Source organism: Xyrauchen texanus, chromosome 40 (assembly GCF_025860055.1).
Source record: "Xyrauchen texanus isolate HMW12.3.18 chromosome 40, RBS_HiC_50CHRs, whole genome shotgun sequence".
Classification (NCBI taxonomy): Eukaryota; Metazoa; Chordata; class Actinopteri; order Cypriniformes; family Catostomidae; genus Xyrauchen; species Xyrauchen texanus.
The window spans coordinates 14795699-14820740 of record NC_068315.1 but is presented as its reverse complement, the minus strand read 5'-3'; the positions used below and the strand labels follow the sequence as shown (position 1 = coordinate 14820740).

At 37.7% G+C, this 25042-nt stretch overlaps 1 protein-coding gene across 6 annotated transcripts; it reads left to right on the top strand.

Moving 5' to 3' along the window:
- The first annotated feature begins 5380 nt into the window (after positions 1-5380).
- Positions 5381-23411, top strand: LOC127633434 (nuclear distribution protein nudE-like 1-A). 6 transcript variants are annotated; one of them, XM_052112521.1, is made up of 10 exons: positions 5381-5461; positions 7632-7728; positions 13563-13716; positions 13872-14020; positions 14450-14586; positions 15743-15916; positions 16000-16091; positions 18814-18962; positions 19163-19200; positions 21381-23411. In XM_052112521.1, the coding sequence occupies exons 2-10, from the start codon at positions 7643-7645 to the stop codon at positions 21386-21388; spliced, it is 987 nt and encodes a 328-aa protein (XP_051968481.1). In that variant the 5' UTR covers positions 5381-5461; positions 7632-7642; the 3' UTR covers positions 21389-23411. The 6 variants fall into 6 exon arrangements, with proteins under 6 accessions (XP_051968481.1, XP_051968482.1, XP_051968480.1 ...); XM_052112522.1 differs by having other exon boundaries at positions 19166-19200; positions 21381-23410; XM_052112520.1 differs by having other exon boundaries at positions 19166-19200; positions 21378-23410.
- The last annotated feature ends 1631 nt before the right edge of the window (positions 23412-25042 follow it).

Below are 25042 nucleotides of genomic sequence, written 5' to 3'. Positions count from 1 at the left end.
CAAGATTTTTTTCCAACAACTCAATGTCCTTTTGTAGAGTTTTTACTGTTGTTTTGACAAAAGTTGATGTATGAAAAGCATAATTCTGACAAAATAATCTTATATTCGCCTTTCCCACATCCCACCATTGACAAAGATTCTCAAACAAAAGCTTCTTCAACTTCCATTCACTCCAAAACACTTTAAAACTCTCACAGAAAAAAGCATCATGTAATAATTTAACATTCAAATGCCAGTAATAATTAGATCTTAATGTCTTCTTTACATTTAAAACCAACGTGATCATATGGTGGTCTGAAAACCCGTTTGGAAAAATACAAGCATCAATTACTCTATTATTCCACATTTCCGTCATATAAAACCGATCCAATCTTGCACCCCAAAATCTATTGTCACACATTTTCAACCACGTATACTGTTTCACCCCGATATTTCTTGTTCTCCATACATCTGTTAATTGAAACTCATGCATAACTTTTAACAGTGTGCTACTTGATTGACTATGAGGCTCTTCCCCATTTCTATCCACTGTAAAATCTGTTGTGCAATTCCAGTCCCTCCAATTACAAGACACACACTATCATCATACTTCTGGATGGCATTTCTCAATTTCAAAAAATATCTTGTCGTTCAGGACCACTATTGGGGGCATAGACATTAACAAACACAAAACTATTTCCCTCATACTCAATTTCTATTAACAATACTCTACCTTCAACAATCTGTTCCACATTTAAAATGTTAACATTCATGTTTGCAGAAAATAAAATAGCCACTCCTGCACTATTAAATGTCCCATGGCTCAAAACAAACTTGCCTTTCCACCACATACCCCATTCAATTTCATTATCCTTATTTGTATGTGTTTCTTGTAAAAAGAAACATTGATCTTTTTAAATTTAAGAAATTCTGAAACCACTGCTAATTTACCCCTGTCTCTTCCCCATTAATATTTAGAGAACCCACCCTCAAACTATCCATGTAAGAAAAGAGATATAGAGTGGGGAGAGACAGAAAAAACAGCAAAGTATAAACGCCACCACGTGAGATTTATTCATCTTGATGTCTTTGAGAAACAAATATCTTTTCGCAGTTTTGTTACCATCTTCTTCAGTCTAAATCTTTTCTTCTTATCCAAAGACTCATAGCTAACCGTTCTATGCAACGACAACACTGTCGCAATAAATTTCTCGGAGTCCGGAAAAAAACTGTCACATCAACAGTCTTACCAAAAGTCGAATCTAGGAAGTCATTTATCTCTTGTAAAGTGTACACCTCTCCTACTATCTGTGAGCCCATATCAGAAAACTCGGAAAGCGTATCATCATCTTTTAACTCTGTATCACAACTTTCTTCATCCCTTGATGCATCAACATTAACACTGGCCACTTCACCATAAATCTGGTCACTCAGATCATCGTTCATTTCACAATTATCACTTGATTCTGTTTCAGCAACCACTTTCTCATTTTGACCGTTATCAGTAACGCTTTCAGCCTTTTCAACAACTCGAGCATCCAGCTCCTCCACAACTCGAGGCAGCGCGTCCTCTGAGGCCTTCGCCAACACCGCAGCACTCGGCCCGGCGCTCGCCACACTCGGCCCGGCGCTCGCCACACTCGGCCCGGCGCTCGCCACACTCGGCCCGGCGCTCGCCACACTAGTCCCGCTACTCCCAGCTTTATGTGGGCATGCTAGTCTCTTATGACCAACATCCCCACACTCAAAGCATTTCATGCTTCCCGTGTTAGCATAAATCATATATGCCTTTCCTTCGTACAGCACTCTAAAAGACACGTCTAAATTTGGTTCATTCAAAAACATGAACACCTGTCTTCTGAAAGACATTACATGTCTTAATGCTTCATTTTTACAGCCGAGTGGTAGCGTTTTTATCGCGCTAGCAAATTTTCCGTAACGTGAAAGCCCTCGCTCAATTTCATCATTCGGAATAAATGGAGGTATGTTGGATACGGTTACCTTAGTAGTTGGCGCAACAAGCGGCGAAACAATAACAAATTCTCCACTTACCACAATTCCATTAGTTATCAGGCGACTAACTTGAATCTCTTCCTTCACAAAAACGACCACGGCTTTATTCATGCGTGAAGCCGATGCAATATTCTCATGCCCGATCTCCTCTCCAACAGCCATTAGCACATCCTCCACAGTCACACCGGTTACAGGAACACACCTGACGCCATGACGAAGGGAAACAGGTGGCGCTACCCCTACGAAGAGGGACGCCATCCTGATCCCAAACAAAACTCCACAAGTACCTCACACAAATGGAATTAAAGAACTTTTTTTTTTTTTTTTTTTTAAATTATAGAAACCGAAAAAAAAGAAAATAAAATTATAGTATTAGACAGAAAAAGCCCAATAAGTCACCCTCTCCACGTGGGAACCCTCAGATGCCCAAACCTCTCCTCAGAGAGAGAGAGAGAGAGAGAGAGAGAGAGAGAGAGAGAGAGAGAGAGAGAGCACATGGTACTTTGGTCGACAATTACCATAGTTATGTATACCATTCTGTATTTGCATGGTGCTTCAAAGTACTTCAAAGAATACCATGTTACTACCATGGAAAATTGATATATGATTACCATATTCATATACTATTGTATTGACATGGTGCTTTAAGGTAATTAAAAATGAAGAGGCAATTTGCATTAAGTGTAAAAAGCAACAAAAAGCATCTTCTTTCAGCATAAACAACAAAATAACTACATACATGTTGGTTACACCCAATGACTTAGATTTGGTGGACAAAAGCGTTTTTAATCATATTTTAAAACACAATTGTTTCACTGCATATTTGTTTAAGAAATAACAATAAAAAAAATATATTTATTTATTTATTTTTCTTATTTAATAGGTCTGGACAAAAATGAGCATCACTTCATTTGATCTTTAGGACACATGGCCATAATATGCACCTATTACTTTCTGTTATTGTATTTTATAATGACTCTCGTAATACGGAAGAGGATTAGGGCCAAGCAATAATAAAAAAAATAAAACCATCTCGAGAATAAAATCATTATAATGCGAGATTAAACTCGTTAAATTTCGAGAAAAAAGTCGAAATACAATCTTGAGAATAAACTCATTAAATATCGAGATTAAAGTCATTATAATGCGAGATTAAACTCGTTAAATTTCGAGAAAAAAGTCGAAATACAATCTTGAGAATAAACTCATTAAATATCGAGATTAAAGTCATTATAATGCGAGATTAAACTCGTTAAATTTCGAGAAAAAAGTCGAAATACAATCTTGAGAATAAACTCATTAAATATCGAGATTAAAGTCATTATAATGCGAGATTAAACTCGTTAAATTTCGAGAAAAAAGTCGAAATACAATCTTGAGAATAAACTCATTAAATATCGAGAATAAAGTCATTATAATGCGAGATTAAACTTAACGAGTTTTTTCTCGAAACACAACGACTTTATTCTCGATATTTAACGAGTTTAATCTCGCATTATAATGACTTTAATCTCGAGATGGCTTTATTTTTTTTTTATTATTGCTTGTCCCTAATCCGCTTGTAACATTATGATCATGAAAAGTGTTTTTTTTTTTTTTTCTAGATCGCTCGCCCACTGCAGACACGCATCAAATTCACTACTTGACCGTGTTTGAAAGTGCGTGAAACATTTTAAAACTTGTGGCATGAGTTTAATGTGAACACTAGGAAGGACAAGTCAACCCATCGCAAACTCCGACATGTTTACATTTTTTATTATTTTATATTTTTTTTTACAGAAAACCGGCGTCTTTTCGCAGTGGAGAGAGAACTCGCGTCCTCAAGGTTGCCAGGTTTCTGGACTAAAGCGTCACCCTGTCAGAATATGTCCAAAATGTACAAGTGTACAGATCTGATTGGGGTATTTCACATAGAAATCTGGCAACCTCACACATGTCGAAGTCTAGTTCTGACCGGCTAATCGCCCTTATTTAAAGTCTGTTCTTTATCAAACGTATTCAAATTAAATATGATATATTTTACTTGCATGATTAGTTCTAAGTAATACATGACACAATTGATATAAAGGGGATGATAGGGGGGATGGTGGTTTTACCAGTGGCAGAGCTAGGGGTGGCCAGGGGGTGGCTGTGGCCACTTTCATTTGATCAGCAGTTGACCCCAAATAAATCTGTTGTGGCTGTCTTGTGTTTGGTCTGAGCAGTGGTGGGCGGAGTTAGTGTAAATAGACACTCCGCAATACCATCCTTGGCTATATTATCACCATATTCATATAACCTGTCATTGTATTTACATAGTGCTCCCACATGTCCAAAAAACATCGTAATGCATGGTACTTTTTTATGTGTTTCCTTGAGCTTATTGACACTTGATTGGCAATTCAGCAGCATGTGCACAAACTTTCTTAGTCACCCAGATTGAATCGCGAACCGATTCAGACCGCTTTCCGTGTGACCAATTCATTTTAAAGAACCGACTCAGATGAGCGTTTAATTTGTGATCGGACATCTTAAGTTCTGATTCAAAACTGGCATTAGTAAACACCAGGTTTATGCAGGATGTAGGCCTAGATGTTGGCAGATAGGATGTTCCAAGCTTGTTGGAGAATTCACCACAGTACTTCTATTATTTCGGCTGTCTCAGTTGCTTCTGTCCCTTCTTGTAATACCAGACTGACTCAAGTAATAAGTAATACATGACACAATTGATCTAAAGGGGATGATAAGGGGGGATGGGATGGTGGTTTTACAGTGGTGGAGCTAGGGGTGGCCAGGGGTGGCTTTTCTCAACGCTACACCGCTAGTCAAAAATATAGTTTTGCTACTGAAAAGCTACTTGACTGAAAAACTAATGAAGCTACCACCTCACTACTCAGTAATGTAGCTAATAGCTTCGCTATTTAGCAAATCTGCCTATCACTGCATTCCACTTCATAGATCAGATTATGCTAAATGTTTTACACAAAAATGAACCATGAGAGCATCCATAAAAAAGGACAAATTAAAAAGCAACAAGTTTAAAAATGAATAAAGGTTAGAATAACAAATAATTTTTTTAATTGTATTAGTAAGAGACTAAAATTAAGAGAAGTGTAAGACTACATTTATATTAAAATAAGATTACTGGATAAAATAAGATTGCACAAGACTAGCTGTAACACTAAACTTTTCACTATTTAACGGACATAGGCCTAGTTTCTTAAATAAACTATTTAATTTAATGTTTAAAACACACAAACACATACACAAAATAAATAAACAAATTATGTAATATATTCTTCCGTTTTTGAGGTTATTATAATTATTTCCATTTTCTTTTCCTAAATATGTTTTCCTAAATAAGAGGCGTCGCTGCAGGATCAGTTTGCACTACAACCTCACAAGTGACGTCATTAAAGAGAGCGCGAGAGGATGTGCTGGCATCACTGTCAGTGCTGTTGTCTCCATTAAAGACACTGGAAATATGCAGGTGAGTTCATGAAATCACATCGTTCTCTTTAAATATGATGAAGATCTTTTAACTGAAGAGATTATCACAACATTACTGTTTTACTGCTGCAAATGTTAACAGAAATACGACAACACCCTGTGTGCTCTTTATCAACACCACATATCAGTAACGCGGAACAGACATATCATTTGCGACATTATTGTATTTATTTAGCAGCAGTAGTATTATTATTTTAAATTCAGAGCGCATAATTGTTGATGTTAGCCGGCTAACATCAGTTAGCTATGTGCTAGATAATTTATTGAGATAAAAACTGAATAGTTATCACGCTGTCCGTTGTATTATGACAGATATATGTCAGATATTTGTGTTTTTGTTCCTCGATACACGTGTTGGCAATATATATGTTGAATAAGAAAACATATTTCTCGTGTTGTTGTTAGGTAGACAGTGTGTCATCTGTGGTGCTGCTTAGAAGTGGTTACTATGTCTTTAAGAGTTTATAATTGACATTAAGTTGCCTGTTAAACAATATTTTGTTTTTAATAGGTCTGTATTTTTGGTAGTGAATTTTATTTAATTTTTTTGCATACAATTATACATTTGGCTGATGTTTCAAATACAAAGTGTTAAACTAATATAAGTGACGGGTTTATTTTGATTAGCAGTCCTCATCTAGAGCTAACTGAAGTTAGTTTTGTCTGTAATTTAGCCCATGCCTGAGACTATTTCTGGCAGAGAGCTCCATGGCAACAGCAGGTGTAATTCTATATGTTTCATTCTTTTGCCAATTAGAAATCTAAAAATATTTCTCCACCTCACTCCACTCATTCATTTTTGAGTTTGCCTCATTTAGATTCATAACTGAATGGCTTGTCTATTTTGGGTGCTTTTGTATACATTTATTTGTTTTCAAATATATACTGTATTAGTTTTACTAGTTAATATTCCTATTTATTTTATCTTACAACATGCTTAAAGAGGTGGTTCACACAAAAATGAAAATTCTGTCATCACTTGCACACCCACATGGTGTTCCAAACCCTTAAAACTCACATTCTTCCCTGGAACACAAAGGAGACATTAGGTAAAATGTTTGCCAGAGTCAACATTCATTTTTACTGTATGGACAGAAAGAGAAAACATGAAATGAAAGTGAATGGTGACTAAGGCTAATGTTTGGTCTAGCAGCTTGTTTGTAAATTATTTTAAATAATTTTCCCTACTTTGCAGATCTGCTATTGGTTCCATCAGGTGTTTTAGTTTTCACTTATTTTAAGAAGATACCACATACTGTATTAGCCATTTGAAACACAATGATGAGATCTGAACAAGAACAATAAAATAAGGAAATAGAGGGCAAGAAAAATAGAAGGGAACAGTATATAGGAAGGCACTTGTGGAATCCAGTAAGTGTATGTTTGGTTTAAGTTTTCATCATGCTTTACAAATTCTTCATTAGATAATCAACACAGTGTCTTGTGAAAGAGCATAAGCTACATTGCATCTAATATCACACAGAGTATTGTTTTAGTCTTCGAAAATCTAATTGACATATATTTGTGTTCTGTATCTGTTTCTGAAATAATACTAATTTAGTTTTGAAATTGCTGTTCCTCAATAAAGAGCCATGCTATGTCCTTGGCTTTTACATCCACCATGACCTATTACCAGAGGGTACACTGATTGTGACCTGGCATGTATGAGCTGGGCACATGCAGCTTATATGGGCTGGGTATGTTTGCACGCAATTCTATTGATTATTTGGGACAGACCTGTAAAATACAGTTTAGAAGTAAGCAGAGGTACATACTGCAACTGTCACATATTAAAGGCAATAGTAGATGTGTGTTTGCTTTCATGCTTTGAAAGGGATAGTTTACACAAAAATGAAATTCTGTCACTAATAATAACTCACCTTCTTGTTGTTCCAAACCTGTATGACTTCGGTGGGACACAAAAGAGATTATTAGGTAGAATGTAAGGAAAAAAAAGAGTTTCATAAACATTCTTTTTTTTTTCTCCTCTCCAGTTCAACAAGTATTATGGTCAAACAGGTTTGGAATGACATTAGGGTGTATATGATGACAGAATTAACATTTATGAGTAAACTATCCCTTTAAGTGTTGTATCTCTCTTACTTGGAGGACTGATTAATGGTCTACTAACAAATATTGTCATCTCACAGGTTTATCTGTCATGGATGTAAATATGATACCAAAATTTGCTTCCAAAGATGAGGAAATTGACTACTGGAAGGCTCTTTCACTCAAGTACAAGAAAAGGTGAGTCACAGCACAGTGAGCATTACTCTGACACAGCTCAAGTCACTATTTTGTAGCTCGACACCTGAGAGGTTTCTTTCATGTTGGCCTCAGTCTACACAATTCACATTTTCCTTTTGTTAACATTTGCTTGCCCTGAGGCAACACCATTCAATGCTGGGAATAAAAACCAATGAAACCTGTTCACTGACATTATGAGAACCACGCAGAGGTTCCTGTCTGTTTTGACACTTTCAGAATGTTCGAAGGACTCCTCTCAGCACATTAGCTTGTTTGTCTTATGCAGTCCACCACAGTGAGAATTCCCTTTAATGGTTTTAGTCTTTGTGATAGGATACAGACCCCCGCTGCTCATTTTATTTTGTATTTTTTTCAGTTTAAAAGCTCTTAAAAGTGGTATAGTATAAAAAGAGTGCACAACACTGAGTGAGATTAACACTGAAAGTAGTGCTTGTTGCTTGCTAAAATAGATCCCAACGCAGCATTTCTCGATTCCAGTTTGGCATGTTCAAGATCAGTCTGGCCCTCCTCCCTTTGTAGCATTCAGGTCATTGGCAGGAACAGAAGTAGCTGATAGCATCAAAGTGGAAATGTGCACACTCATGCACACCCAGCTTTGTGATAAATGATCAAAGGGTTATGCCTGGTTACATAAGAACTGATCGTGGAGGGTTTGTAGCTCAAAGATATCCCTCTGTTTAATCTGAATGAGAGATTGGATCTACGAAACAGCTTTGTTCCTCTTGGATTGTGCACCAGCTACTGAGCTAATTCTAGCGGTGTGACATCTGCCTGTCAGTCTACTCAGTGATATGTGATTGATTACTTGATTTTACAGGACAAAGTCAAACAGTCAATGCAAGTGTTGAACAGTGTTTTATCATATAGTATGTGCTTGCTAAGGTGAGCATCACTATGACTATTTTTCATACTTGGGGATTTGAGCAAACCCCTAGCCTCTAACCCTGAAAACTAACTGAAAAAAGATATTAAGCAAACCGTGGGATGGAGTGTCTTCACATATATTTGTAAATAGTATTCAAATAGAGTGTGTGTATGTGATGTGTGTGTGTGTGTGTGTGTGTGTGTGTGTGTGTGTGTATATATATATATATATATATATATATATATATATATATATATATATATATATATATTAGTGCTGCACGATAAATCATATCGGAATCGCGATGTCAGCCTGTGCGATTATATTAAATAAATAAGTGCATGTGTGGACGTGACAGCCCATTCTCTCTGAGAGCTGTTTGCCCATTTTCTAAATCGCTAATAAAAAGATGACCAGTCAGTCTCAGTTTAGGGAGTGGCACATATGGTCATGTCAGTTTCCGGTGTTCAGCTTGGAGATAGATGCCGAGCAGTGCGATCAGAGCTGCTTCAACCAGTAGCGGAACAGACACAATCTGAGCGGGAGTCGAGACCGGGAGAGATTTACACGTTCGTGTAGCATCATTGACGAGATCATCATAATAAGATCAATCTTATGTCTTAACAATAAAATGTGTGTGTGTGTGTGTGTGTGTGTGTGTGTGTGTGTGTGTGTGTGTGTGTGTGTGTGTGTGTGTGTGTGTGTGTATATATATATATATATATTGTTTTGGATAGACAAGATTGACAAATGCTTATCAATAATACTCTTATGGTTAAAATGTTTACAGTGTTCAGTGGCTAAAATATCAGTATGAGTAAATGTTACTAAAATATAACTAAAATCTCAACAGTTTTCATTGACTAAATCTACATTAAAAAGCCCAGTAAGCCAAACAAAACAAAGCACAATTACCGATGTGTTTGCAAGTGCCATATGACAAGTCTTCACAGAGATATAAAGAGACATGATGCACCGTTAGCAAAGTGGGATTTCAGAAAGAGGTACCAGCGATAAGTAGAACTTTTTAGAAAGAGGATTTGGAAATGCCAGTTTGTCATTTAAAAAAAAACACAACAGCAACAACAGTTTGAGTGAACTACACTTTTATATCCAGTTTCCTTTTCAAAATGTTTTATAGAAAGTAGGCCCTACATGTTACATCCTGATTAAATGACCCTGTTTGTATGGACAATCTTATTTTTGTGAAAATGTGTATGTTCTTATTTATTGTTCCATTTTACTTGGGTGTAATATTGAGAAAATAACAAGTTTGTAGTAATGCAAAGATGTTATTATTTAATTTTGTAAAAATATTTTATTTTGAAAACACTGTGCATTTCTAGTTGTTGTTGTTGCTACTTTGTATGTTTGAGTTGAGAAATACACATTTCAGCATTATCAGTAATCTATTTGTGCATTTTCCTTGATAACCAAGCAAGTTGACTCATGTTACCATTTGTTTATTATATCGCAATCACATATCGCAATATTAGCCTCAATAATCGCAATATGACACTTTCCCCAAATCGTGCATCCCTAATAAATATATATATATATATATATATATATATATATATATATATATATACAGTAACTGACTGTACATAACAGAATGGTTATTGAAAGAGACATAATTCTGTGAAAATGGATTGCGTTGGTGGACAGGTTAAGCCGTTTTGCACGGTCTCCACTATGCGACCTGGGTCCACGTTGGGGTGGCAAAGCTCATTTTTAGGGTGATGCCACCCCATGCCACCCTTCTGGCCATGCCCTTGCCTGGATTAACTGCAACCAAAGAAAGTACATTACATTTAAGAGCGAAACATACTCTACGCAAGTACATGAGCGCAGATGTGAGTGCTTGCCAATGCAAACTTCAGTACTCAAGGGGGCGATAGAGTTACCTTCAAAATTCTGAGCCAATAAACCAATAAACACCCTACAAGCAGACAGTTCACACTAATCTCGCTATAGTTCTTCTAGCGACGAGATGTGTTTGCGTTCGCTTGTTTGCGCGTTTAGTGTTTTTCGGCCATTAGAGTAAATGCAGTGAAAGGATCTTGGTGTTAAACTTCTTCGCCACTACACAATTGAATCACTGGCTTGTCACTAGCCAGTGGCTAATGGCAGACATTTTTTAGTCACCTAGCATGAAATTTGATCGCATATGTATATGCGAGTGATTTACTTGCATTGTCGATTGCTAGATGCCTGATGTGCAGTTATAATCTAGTTACTGCAGATTTTTATGTAGTTGAGCTAGTCTTCAACTTTTTATCCAAGTACATAAAATATTGTGTTAGTCTGACTGAATTAAAAGTTTTAAAGTGCATGTTAACGTACTGACTTGGGGTTGGGCTTTTGAAGTAGGCCAGTAAGCAACCACCGAAAATACCCTAGCAGCTGTATAGCAACACACTAAAAACACCTAGCACACCTAAGCTACCACATACCTGTTCTGTAGCACTGACCCACTAAACCTAGCATCATTGTGCCGAGATTAATGTAAAGATTTAATCGTCATGCAAAATAGTCATCAGTTAATTTTTCTGGATTAGAAAAATAGAGCTGTTTTGGGAAAGGACGTCCTGCCTGAATTGTGACACTTATGTTCATCCTTATTTAAGACTCTTGTTAGAAGCAAAGGCTTCTCCAGGTCTCACTGACATGTGATAACTGCTTAGTAAAACACCCTGCAGTTTAGAGGCCAGAGATGACACTGTGCAAAAAATGAGTCACAGATTTTGTAAGATACTGATTCTGTTCAATGCAGCCAGGCAAGTTACACATTGTGTACTTCCGGTATGGATATAGTGGTCTTCTATTCCCTGGATAAACAGGATGTTCTGCCCTGTCTCCTGGCTCACGTGGCAGTAGCATGACATGGTTGGGATATATTGCTCCGTTGCCATTTTTAGATCCTTCCACAACCATAATGCTGGTGATTACATAAAGTGGCCCCTGGCATTGGCCCCTCCTATGGTGACTGGTGCACTCTAAACAAAACTCTGTTTATTTATGGCTGATGTGCCCCATGCAGCTTGCCTGATTCATATTGTACTAGTAAAAAGTTCAGCTCAGATTAGATTCTATAAATAGATGGTACAATCAATTAGTTATCTGAGGGTTAGGCAGCCAAAATAGTTAAAACCATGTATTCTTTGATTGATTTGTGCATGTTGCCATTGCTAATATTCCGTAGTGATGGCCTTATCTGAACCAGCATTTACTTTTTATCTAGACAGAACCAAGAAGGACTGGTCTTACGTAAAACTGCGCTGTGTTACCTTTGATTCTATGGGTAATGTGAAATGTGCACTGTTTTGCCAGACCTCTTATCAGAATGTGTGTATGCTGTCTTCAGTATATCCTGTACAGATAGCATTCATTACATCTGACATCCTCTAGATAATGGACACAATCATTGTTTATTTTTGTCGAGTTATTTTCAGTCTATAGGGCAAAGAGCAAATGAGCAAAAGTGGGGCAAATATTTTTGCAGTGAGTATTTACTGATACCTCAGAAATCCCTTTTCCACCAAAATAGCAATGGTTCACATGCAATCTGGAGGCTTTCGTAAACTGGCGATGCTTTTCCACTGACTTCAGAACCGAAAGATTACGTAATGTGTTACACGACTACTTTATCTGCCCATAAAGAAACATGGCGTGTCACAACAGTGTAATTCATTCTAACATTATTACATTGCTTAACAAGATTGTCATCATTATTACATTGCTTAACAAGATTGTCATCATTATTTTGTATGATCTATGGCTTTACTTGCTTTAACAGTGGAATTGCTTACTTAACTGTAACAGTGGAATCATTATTAACATTGGTGTAGCACATAGGCGAAATCGCGGGCCGGGGGGGGGCTGAGGGGGGGGTGTCAGGACCCCCCTATCTGAGGGTCCCCCCCCCCAAAATATCATTTAATATATGTGTATTGTAAATAATATAATGATATATTCTTAAAATAATTGTTTCAGAAATAAAATAATACAAATACAAATGGGGCAACAACAAAAAAAAACCTTGGTGTCCCCTTCAAAAATTGCTCTTGAGAATTGTTATGTTTATTGCCCCCCAATAAAAAGGCTAACAGTAGGGCTGGAACTAACATTTATTTTGATAATCAATTAATCTAATGATTATTGAACGATTATTTGACTATTTGGCAGTCATTAGCTTAACTGATTATTCTGCTTGTCTCCTGACTTAAAAGGTTGTATTAAAGGTGTTTGCTAACAATAAAGAGGACAAAATAATCTTTTAAAAATACCTCAATGACATTCACTGAATTAAAGGGATAAAACATTTTATTAAGTTTAATTCAGGTAAGAAATTCACTGCAAAGAAATCTTATCAAGTGTTTTTGTCTTGTTTTCCATACAAATTGTCTAAAAATCCTTAAAACAAGATACATTTACTTGAGAAACAAAACATATAAGATATTTAGACATGCTTTAAAAATATATTTTTTTTTTTATAAAATTGATTAATGAGTATGTGTGGGGGGTTAGCCATGATACGGCGCCCCTGGAGTAGATAGGTTCAAGGGCCCAACAGTGGTGTCTTGGTGGTGTTGGGGCTTGAACCCCTGACCTTCTGATCAGTAACCCAGAGCCTTAACCACTGAGCCACCGATAATGTCGACTTACCGCTTCAGCCCAAGCAAACAGTCACACAGGATTTTTGTGAATTAACATTCACAAAAGACCAAGAATCTTATAGTGATTTTTAGAAACATACTGTAGATAGGTATAAAAAAAATAGTAATAATTAAAAAAAATTACCTACTTGTGTTCAGTATTCTACAATGCAAGCTCTTTTCAAGACAAGGAATATGCAAGTAACATAATATGATTTTGTGTTTTTTTTTTTTTTGCATGTGTCATTGCCTCAGGATGGTAAACAGTATTCTAACGCATGTGTGTTCAGTTATAAGGAGGCACAGGAGGAGTTGTTGGAATTCCAGGAGGGGAGCAGAGAGTTGGAGACAGAGCTGGAGACACAGCTGGGCCAAGCAGAGCATCGGATCAGAGATCTGCTGGCGGACAATGAGAGACTGCACCACGAGCTCGACTCACTTAAGGTAAGACTGTGTTAGCTAAACACAGGCTGAGCTGGATGAGGTGCCTCAAAGAGTGCTCAATACTTATAATTCACAGTTTAGGCTGAGCTTTTTTTTTTTTAAGTATTTGTTTGTCTAAAGAACATAAAGCAAGGGCACCACCTTTTGTCCTGTAGGAGAAGTTGGAGCAGCATTATTCTCAGAGCTATAAGCAGATCTCCATCCTGGAGGACGACCTCAGCCAGACTCAAGGCATCAAGGAGCAGCTGCACAAATATGTCAGAGAGCTAGAGCAGGCTAATGATGACCTGGAGAGAGCTAAGAGGTCAGAGAGCATCATCTTAACCTTCACCCCACATTTCAATCAACCCAATCTAAAACTGTATTTACTTCAGCCTGCAAAAGTTATAATACTTTCTTAAAGACAACATGAAACCATAATTAACTTCTATTATGTGAAATATGGCCTATTGCCAAGTGAAAGAGTTGACAAATGAAAGAATGTTCAACAGGAAATAATGTAAGGGAGGACTTGATTTTATCAGGGTCTCAATGTATATTTTGCTCAATTGATTTTATATTATTATTTAATATACATTTTTCAGCTTGCACTGCCTTTATTACATCAGCAGAAAATTACAGTTGAGGCATAACTACATTCTGATGAAAGATTTAGAATATCGTGCACTGATGGGACATTTTTAGAATGAAAGGAAAATGTATAGTTTTGTTCTGTTATGGTCTGTTGCTGCAGAGCCACAATTACGTCTCTGGAGGACTTTGAACAGAGACTAAACCAGGCCATAGAGAGGAATGCCTTTCTGGAGAGTGAACTGGATGAGAAGGAGTCTCTCCTGGTGTCTGTGCAGAGACTAAAAGATGAGGCCAGAGGTATTTACTAACTCTCCTCGCTGAAGTCTGTCATGTATAATTACAGAAGCTTGTTCCTCATGCCTGAGGTGCTCATTTGATGTTTCAGATGTGTCCATCCTTGGTTTTTAATCCAGTTCTTTAAGCAAAAAGCTTTTCCTGACTGTTAACTGACTGCTTGACGAATGAGGTCATGTAATGGCACTTTTCCACTGCATGTTAAGGTTCGACTTGCCTCAACTCTACTCGCTTTACTTTTCTGAGCTTTCTTTTCCACTGCAGTTTTGTGCCGCCTCAACATGGGTGGGATTATAGGCTGATCGTCATAGTTGCGCCACCTCTACTGCAGTGAAATCATATTAAACATGACACAAACTGACCAAAACAATAAAACGACCGCTAGCTGTTAGCTACTTGCTCATTGTGTTGCATAAAGCAGTTGTTGCATGGTGATGTTACACAAGTGTAACAGTTAACTTGTTATAGAAGCAGGCTTCCAGTAGCTGGTCAACTAAATAAAGTGAAGCTTTCAAGCAGCAAGAGTGTAGAGTTAATTAAACAAAATGTACCATCTTTCATCGTGCATCAACGCCAGTCCAGGGCACTCTCCCTCCCATTGCTCGCCAGTTTAGATAGTGTCCATTTGGTTGAACCACTTCCACTTTTCCTTGATGGTTCTGTAGTCACTTAAGTTTGTTTTAACTTTCCCTAAACTGTTGGTAGGTCCAGGGGTAGCCGTGTGCGGCCAACAGCTGATACACTTCCTGAGAGACATTTCCGTTTCGCTCATCGCTTACAAGTGGACTGTCTGCACCTTGTTTATTGACCACGGCATGGTTTTGCGCACAGCCATTTCTTGTTTCACAATTCGAAAGTCACGTGAACAAATTATACTGTTATCACTGTTGCTAACTTTAAAACGAGCGGGTTGATGTTGCATGTCGGAAATCCAGTGACGCTGGTAGTGACTATTCTCCCTGACCAATCAGTGATCTGCAGGATTTTGATGGCTCGGCTTGCTTGGAACCTCGACCGAGGTGTTACTAAAAAAGGTACCAGGTTCTATCCACAGTGGAAACCCCAAATAAGCGAGCTGAGTTGAGTTGAGCTGTTCAAGGTAGATATCTTGCACAGCATTTTAAAATGTTTGTGGATTTGTGTGTTTGTGCACGTGTAGATTTGCGGCAAGAGCTTGTGGTACGAGAGAGGCAGCCAGATGTAACGAGAATGTCTGCCCCTAGCTCTCCGACTCCAGACAATGACAAAACAGACTCCGCTGTCCAGGCCTCTCTGTCCCTGCCTGCTACACCTCTCAGCAAGAACCTGGACAACGCTTTCACCAGCCAGACAGGTAGACTGCTAGATTTCTGTCTTTTTCTCTGAATTTAATATAATGCCAATTTGTACCACTCACTTGGTTCTTCTTCTTTGCAGTTCTGGCCAGCAGCTGCACTAATGCAGCCCTCACTCCATCTGCTAGAATATCAGCCCTCAATATTGTTGGTGATTTACTGCGCAAAGTTGGGGTGAGTAAACGCGCTAAAGTTTTTTAAATATATTTTATTTATTCATTTTTTTTGTCACCTATTCAATTATTAGCCATTATCTAACAATAAATACAGCGTGCGTATTTATAATGCATTAAAACATGAACTCAATCATATCCCAGGACCATAATAAGGAATATTCCTAACATCTGTGCAATTCAAGCTTGAAGTACCACCTTTTTTTTTTTTTTACAACGGGGCAGTAAGCGAAGATAGTCGATACAGTTCTATAGAGAACAAACCACACGCAACCTGCGTCTGAAATTGCGTACTCTCAGAGTATGTATTTGATTATGCAATTCTTGGCCTGTAAAACAGTACATTCTTTAGGTATGCATGCAAGGATTATGAATAGATTCTGGACATGCTTTATCTGGGGACGTGGGTATTGATTTGTTACTCGAATATATGATGTAACAACAACAATCGTGAAAATAATCTATTCTGGTTTTGTTAAACAAGCACAATTTAAGCACAAGAAAACACCTTTCTTGTACAGTACATATCACTATATCAAAGTTGAAATAAGCCGTCCGACTTGCGATTCACCAGCGTTCATTAAAATGCAGTGTTTTGAACATGACGTCTCCTCAGCTCCCGAGGCATTATGGGATCATATGGTATCCATACAATCCACACTTCAGAACATCGCTGGAAATAGTAGGTCATATGGGTATTTCACGCTTGTGGTTTTTTTGTGACTACTGAGGAGTCCGACATTCTTCTCCATTAGCATACTGTTTTTGGCATACTATATAGTAAGGAAGTATGGATATTCGGACACTGCTTCAGGCTTGTATGACAGAACCAATAGCACAAGATGAGAATGCGCTCTTGCATTCAAACTGGACATAGCCCAATAAGGAATGCAGGGATCTCGACTCTTGGGACGTGTTTTTCAACTTTCAAACTACACCGACCCATTGACCTAAAAACACTATTTATGACGCAACACAACCATAGTGAGACTGAATTTAACACACTCTCTTTTAACACACTGTGAATATACACACACACTCACCTAAAGGATTATTAGGAACACCATACTAATACTGTGTTTGACCCCCTTTCGCCTTCAGAACTGCCTTAATCCTACGTGGCATTGATTCAACAAGGTGCTGAAAGTATTCTTTAGAAATGTTGGCCCATATTGATAGGATAGCATCTTGCAGTTGATGGAGATTTGTGGGATGCACATCCAGGGCACGAAGCTCTCGTTCCACCACATCCCAAAGATGCTCTATTGGGTTGAGATCTGGTGACTGTGGGGGCCATTTTAGTACAGTGAACTCATTGTCATGTTCAAGAAACCAATCTGAAATGATTCGAGCTTTGTGACATGGTACATTATCCTGCTGGAAGTAGCCATCAGAGGATGGGTACATGGTGGCCATAAAGGGATGGACATGGTCAGAAACAATGCTCAGGTAGGCCGTGGCATTTAAACGATGCCCAATTGGCACTAAGGGGCCTAAAGTGTGCCAAGAAAACATCCCCCACACCATTACACCACCACCACCAGCCTGCACAGTGGTAACAAGGCATGATGGATCCATGTTCTCATTCTGTTTACGCCAAATTCTGACTCTACCATCTGAATGTCTCAACAGAAATCGAGACTCATCAGACCAGGCAACATTTTTCCAGTCTTCAACTGTCCAATTTTGGTGAGCTCTTGCAAATTGTAGCCTCTTTTTCCTATTGGTAGTGGAGATGAGTGGTACCCGGTGGGGTCTTCTGCTGTTGTAGCCCATCCGCCTCAAGGTTGTGCGTGTTGTGGCTTCACAAATGCTTTGCTGCATACCTCGGTTGTAACGAGTGGTTATTTCAGGCAAAGTTGCTCTTCTATCAGCTTGAATCAGTCGGCCCATTCTCCTCTGACCTCTAGCATCAACAAGGCATTTTCAGCCCACAGGACTGCCGCATACTGGATGTTTTTCCTTTTCACACCATTCTTTGTAAACCCTAGAAATGGTTGTGCGTGAAAATCCCAGTAATTGAGCAGATTGTGAAATACTCAGACCGGCCCGTCTGGCACCAACAACCATGCCACGCTCAAAATTGCTTAAATCACATTTCTTTCCCATTCTGACATTCAGTTTGGAGTTCAGGAGATTGTCTTGACCAGGACCACACCCCAAAATGCATTGAAGCAACTGCCATGTGATTGGTTGATTAGATAATTGCATTAATGAGAAATTCAACAGGTGTTCCTAATAATCCTTTAGGTGAGTGTGTGTATATATATATATATATATATATATATATATATATATATATATATATATATATATATATATATACAGTATATACAGTATATATATAAACAGTATATAATAGTTGTAATTATTTTAATATAACCATCATTATTTAATTGTTATGAAGTCTGCTATATTTACATATACAGTAGCAGGCGAATAGTAGATTGTATTTGTATCCATTTCGCATATACATTTATGTGCAAAGTTTAAATGGAAAGTGGATACCCAGTTGGATAGACATCCGATCAATCTAACTGCATGACTTGACAAAGTGTAAATGGGCCCTTTGATGTGAATGACTCACTACTTATCACTGGGACTGTGTGTCTGCTTGCAGAAATTTAAATGGGGTATTATGATAATTATTCAAGGTTTTATTTGTGGAGTCACTGTTTGCATAAATGTATCATCTTTGACCAGTGATTTGTCTTGTTTTCCAGGCTTTAGAGTGTAAGCTCACAGCCTGTAGAAATTTTGCCAAGGACCAGGCAGCCAGGAAGAACTATGTCACAAATGTCAACGGCAATTTGATTAATGGAGAGCTTAGAAATTACTCCCACTCGCTTTACACATCCTACTACGACAAAGCGTGAGTTTGCCATTTTGTTTTCCACAGTTCAGAGAAACCAGTCAGTAAACCATTAGTCACCTTGTTTGATCTACACTCACTCCAGTATACCCACAGTAAAATTATTCATATGTGTCCTCCTGTTTTCTAATAAACATGTTTAATGATACAATAGATAATGTTCAATCAGAGCTTTCAGACCTTTGTTTATCTCTCCTCAGCAGAAGAGAGAGGGTCATTTTTTCTGCGTTGCTCTTGGGTAAATGATCCGACTAGCAGTTTTGTGTGGGGGTCCATGCATGCTGGTTAACAACTCCCTGTATATGACTTATAGAGTACCATAATCCACTGGGATAAAGATAATTTCATCTCAACTAACATCTTAGTAGTGGCTCAAATCCTCTGAAAAACAAACTCCATTGGTTTGTTCCAAGACAGTTTTATCTTCTGAGTAACATAAATTGAATTGACTCTGTCAGTGTTTTGTGTCAGCTGATTTAGACCAGAGCTACACTGTACCAAACAAAGCTGTCTTTGCTTGATGATCATTGCTGAAAATTCAAAACATTCAAGGCCCTTTTAAAACAATTCCAAGAAGGTATGGAGTTCACAACCTTAGATTCTCCTCATCCGTCTGTCAGTATAAATGAATTTACAGGATTAGATTTTGGCCTAGTTTATTGTAATTTAATTAATTTAAGAAGACAGACAGAGGTTCATTGCAAAAATATGCAAGTTTCTATTGGATCAGGCCTGGATCTCTTGATCCTCAAGAGGACAACAGGGTGTTTAGAGCATCTTCACCTCCACTGCAGTGTTACGCATCACTGCAGTGCTGAATCAGTGCATTATAGTTATAGATCAGGATACAGACACAGAGGCACACCAGCAGAATGGGCTTTTTGAAGTGTCCTATTACATTTTGCGGTGGAAGTAAGCCAAAGTAATTTGATTTTGTAATTGTGCAGTTAGGGTTTTCATGATACCAAAATTTCAGTAGTTTATTATTATATTAATATACTGAATATAAATGTTGATACCGCACCTAAAACTAATATGCTAATTAACACACTCCTTTAATTTACTAATATTTATATTAATATTTAAAATAAAAGAAATTAAGATTAAATTAAAACAATGGCACGCAACCTGAAAGTATTTCTAAATTAAGTAAACAATAAAATGAACAAAGACGTTAATTTAAAGGGATAAAATTAAAATTCTCTCATTATTTACAAACCCTCTGAAAAGACTTTCTTTCTTCACCAGAACACATTTGAAGAAAAATAGACTAATATCTCAGTAGGTCGTTAATATGCAAGTGTATGGAGATTTGTGAAGCTCCAAAAATCTCAGACAGTCAGCATAAACATCATCCATTCAACATCAGCTGTTAAAATGTCTTCTAAAGTGACACGATTGCTTTTGGTGTGAAAAAGATCAATATTTAAGTACTTTTTTTAACTCTAAATCATGCTTCCAGTCAGGAACGGTACGCGTGTGTGACGTAATCGCATTGGCATTTGAAACACGGGAGCACGGGGTGTCACAGCTGGAAGAGCACCGCTGTTTACAAGTGCATGGTTGGTTTCGGTTTAGATCTGTATTGATCTGTTTCTTTACTCACAATGGTGCATTTATGTGCTCATTCTGGATGTCTTAACCGAGTGGAGAATGTGAGATTACATCGGTATCATGACAATGCGAATACATCACAAGAGATTCCACTTGTACTCCACACTCTCATGAAGAGTTGGATTATAATTAAAAAGTATTTAAATATTGATCTTTTTGGTACCAAAAGTGATCATATTACTTCAGAAGTCATTCATTTAACCGCTCCAAGTCCTTTCGATGACGTTTATGCTGACTGTCTGTGATTTCTATATAATTTTACTATCGACTTGGTACTGAAGTACTAGTAATTTTGACATCCATAGGTACACACTATGTGTGCTGTATTCCTGTTATTTCAGGTAGCAACAAGAGTAGGCACAGCGATATGCTGCTGTGTGTCTCTGGGGGCAGTACTGAGGGGTCTCTTAAACAGGCTTTTTTAATCCTCTGCTTGTTAATGTCTATAGTTGCACAGTGGTTTGTTTTGCCATCTTATCTACACCATTTCACTCTAACCTACCTAGGTGTGAGCTTTGTTACATGTTTTACTGTCCATTTTGTTTTGGGAAACCTTTCGAAAGTCTTTCTATAAATTAGAGCTCTTTATAGCCTTTAAAATGTAAAACTATCTAATTTATTTAGTCTGTTTGGACTAAAAATAAAAACTGGAGACAATACTAACAGTGGCATGAATGGAAAAATGTAATGGCATTTTGAGGCTAATGGTAATGCTGTTGAAATGGCTTGCATTGTAGTGCTAAGGGCTCAAATATCTTCTTTTAAGCTTCTAACCCGAGACTCATGTTTCTTTGAACACAGCAGGACAGTGAATGGATTGGACCCTGGCACCATGACGAACATCACAGCCCCACCACGATCCAGCTCTCCATCCAGCCTGGTGCTCAGCGTGTGATCACATACCCTTCACACTTAAAGGAATAATTCACCCAAACATGAATATTGTCATCATTTTCTCAGCCTCATGTTGTTTCAAACCTGTATGACTTTCTTTCTTTCATGGGACACACCAGGAGATGTTAGGCAAATGTTACCATTGTATGTTGTTAGGCAATCACCATTAACTTTCATTGTTTTTTTTTTTCTTTCCCTATACAATGAAAATGAATGGCGACCGAAGCTATTCTGCCTAATATATCCTTTTGTTTTCCACAGAGAAAGAAAATCATTTGGGTTTGAAACAACATGAGGGTGGCAGAATTTACATTTTGAAGTGAAATATCCCTTTAAAAATGCACTCAAACCCATCCAAGGAAGACCACATTTTACATACACACAAGGAACCACTATACAGCAATATAACAATTCCTTTTAAGACACTACTGAATCTGTCTGTAGTTGAGATTACAGTGGACTACGACAGGGTTAGTAATGCTAATGGTAACCCAACTGTAGCTTTATCTTTTGCAATGTTCTAAATCCTTACTAAGTACTTGTTAATAGTCCTTACAGATGTATATACCCATCTAATATATGTATGGTTACTGTTTATATAGATATGAGCTTATATGTACATATTTAATTTAGTTCTCTCTGTTCTTTGCTAATGTGGTCTTATCACTTTCCAAAAATGTATTCCTATATTGTTGGATGATAATATTTTTGAAATCTGATTAACAAAGGGAATTGACACTATTAGTATTTGTTGTGTAACAAATAATGTTACACAGTAGATTTAAACATGCACTTATATGTCATGGAAACTAGTTTTCATTGTATTCTTGTTTCTTCAATCTTAAATTCAAAGGCCAGTTTTTCAGTAGGATCTTTAATTATTTAATAGGTGCTCTCCTGTTTTGTTTTCTAAACATGGCCTCGTGTAAGTGTGAAAATTCTTTGGAATTGGACAGGGAAAACGAGATGCAGATAGTTTGGCTTCATAAGGTTTGCATTTTGAACATTGTCTTGGTGATATTGACAATCGATTTAAGTAGTAAAATGGTGGGTTTCCCAGCTTCATAGTATTTGCTGAAATATTCTCACCTTTAATTTTCACTGATTTCTGTCATTCAGTTTGGTTTGAACAGTGCGATGTTACAAAGGCACTTTGTTACTTTTGTATGCTCAAATAAACGGTAGTGTTCTTATTGTAACAAAGACAGTGATGATAACTGTATGGTGTTACCACTAAAAATGGTAATGTTGTTTAGAGGCTGTAATGCCAACTGTACAGTATAATACATTTTCATCTATCCAGACTTTTGTGACCCTCCAAGAGGGCTTCAAACTTTAACAACTGGTAAAAATCAGTTTGTGGTTTGCCTCCCTTTTGATTAATTGCCAATGAATTTGACTGACTGATTTAGAATATTTGAACTGGACTTTGCAATACTTTGACACATTAATCCATGCAGCGTGGTATGAGTGGCATGAATGATTAACAGCACTGTTTTGCCCAACAATTACTTATTTCAACCATTTGCTTTGTGAAATATAATCCCCTTGAATACCAGTTTGATCAAGGTAACATAAATTTGAATTGCTCTTTGTATCATCTATATACAGACATCCCATGCAACTTCTATCCCAATTTAGCAATAACAAAACAATCACAGTTTTATAACATCATCCCTTGCTTCTTCAGAACTGATTTATTGTAGGTGTCCATGCAATCTCAACTGTCCCCTCCACTCTTCTTTGCAAGTTTCTCTATTTGTCTCTGCCACCTCTCTTAACACCTCCAGCCGTTTGGCCTCATCATGGGTACTCTCCTGCTCCCTGAGATCTGCCAGGTCCTCCATGAACAAATACCTTCATGCACAAGAAGTAATCGTGATATGAATGACCAGGCACTACAGCATTAATCTTGATATCAGTTCATTACAACGCTTGTGTAACCGGTCTCCTCTCTGCGTTGTGAATCAATGAACGAGACCGGACACGAATGTTACTCAAACAGGCTCTTGTTTTTTTTATTCTGAACGAATATGTATTTATTTTTTATCATCAAAACACATGAACTTCTGTGGCTTCAGACGCATTACCCGCGAACTCCGACATTTTTTTTTTACTTTATATTGACATGCATTTGATCAAATCAAATACACATAACCTAACATTTTATCTAATTTGGAACATTTTAAATGAACACAAAATACATTGATATTAACAGAAATATAGATGTGGAAAAATTATTTTCATTATAAACAAGCGGCATAATAGTGCAGCTTCTATCTACATGAATGGGGAAATACTGAAATCTCCAAAACGGTTGATCAAAGTCTTTCAACAATGGTATAAAAATGTGTCTTTACCTCAGATCACGAAAAAAAATAAAAATCAGACTGGTCCAACCAATGCGCATGCGCTTTCTCGAGTTCACTGACAGCCGATGTTTGTTTCTAAAATGTGATTGGCTCTTTCACCTATAAGGCGCGAATTTGTATTTATTTATTTAGTCATCCGTTGGGCGTTCCAATTTCTCCCAATCATTTTAACACCAGTGTTATGTCTTTGCTAAACGGTCCATAATTATTTAGGTTTTATGGATTTATAGTAGGCTATATTATGGTTTAGCCAGGCATTTATTTCTGTCACATTTTACACTATTACTTCCTTACTGTACAATAGTTTTATAAGTAGTAATCTTGTTATGTCATCTATCTGTCTGAAGATCTGCAGATGTTAATCCCACCATTAGATACCCGTGATTTGTCAGTGATTGCTGGAAAGTATCGATTCTGTTTCTGACAGGTTTGAGTATCTGCAGGGACTGAGTTTCAGGACACTGACCGTCAGGGTAGGCTATGTGTAAAGTATCTGCATCCCTTCAGAAGTAGTAAATCTTTATTTAGTACGAAAACATTTGCTCATCTGAAAACGCATCAATTGTCTTTTTACACTTTGGCAGAGGCTAAGGAGCAAGTGGTGTCAATCTTTGCCAACGATCCATCCAATGTGGAAGCCCTGCAAACGCTCCTGGTCACCGCGCTCTTCCTGGACATGCCGACGGAAGAAAATGGGAACTTTGTGGAGTTTGGGATTGGTTGGTGTACCTACTGCGAACACAGTCAGGGGCGTCGGACTGGGGGGGTAAAGGGTACCGAGTACCCAGGGCCCGAGGGGGCCCCTTAGAAGTCAGTTTTCTATACATACATATGTGGTACGGGGGCCCAGCAAGATGGTTTGTACCCAGGGCCCAAAATTTGGTGCTACGCCCCTGAACACAGTAGTAATAGATAGCATTTTGTGATCAACATTTAGACAAAATATAATATTTTAAATCTACAGGTGGTCTGTTTAACATGAGTTGGTGACCGCTTGTTTGTCAAGTGGAGATGAGACAGTTCTTTCTGCCATCACAACATTAATGAGCCTCACCACAGCTTCCTCCTGGTTTGAGACCACAGATAGCGCAGTGCATGCTGCGTTTCTCTCTCACACAGAACAAACTCTTCCATGAATTTGTAAATATTTAAACGATAGGAGTTGTAAAGGGTTCTGGTGTGGTCTGTGTTTGATGTCAC

Bases quoted from the DNA above. Each gene is read 5' to 3' on its own strand.
- LOC127633434 (XM_052112517.1), top strand. From the start codon at position 7,643: ATGGATGTAAATATGATACCAAAATTTGCTTCCAAAGATGAGGAAATT. The intron at 13,717-13,871 runs GTAAGACTGTGT...TTTGTCCTGTAG, and splicing joins ACGAGCTCGACTCACTTAAG to GAGAAGTTGGAGCAGCATTA. The intron at 14,587-15,742 runs GTATTTACTAAC...GTGCACGTGTAG, and splicing joins ACTAAAAGATGAGGCCAGAG to ATTTGCGGCAAGAGCTTGTG.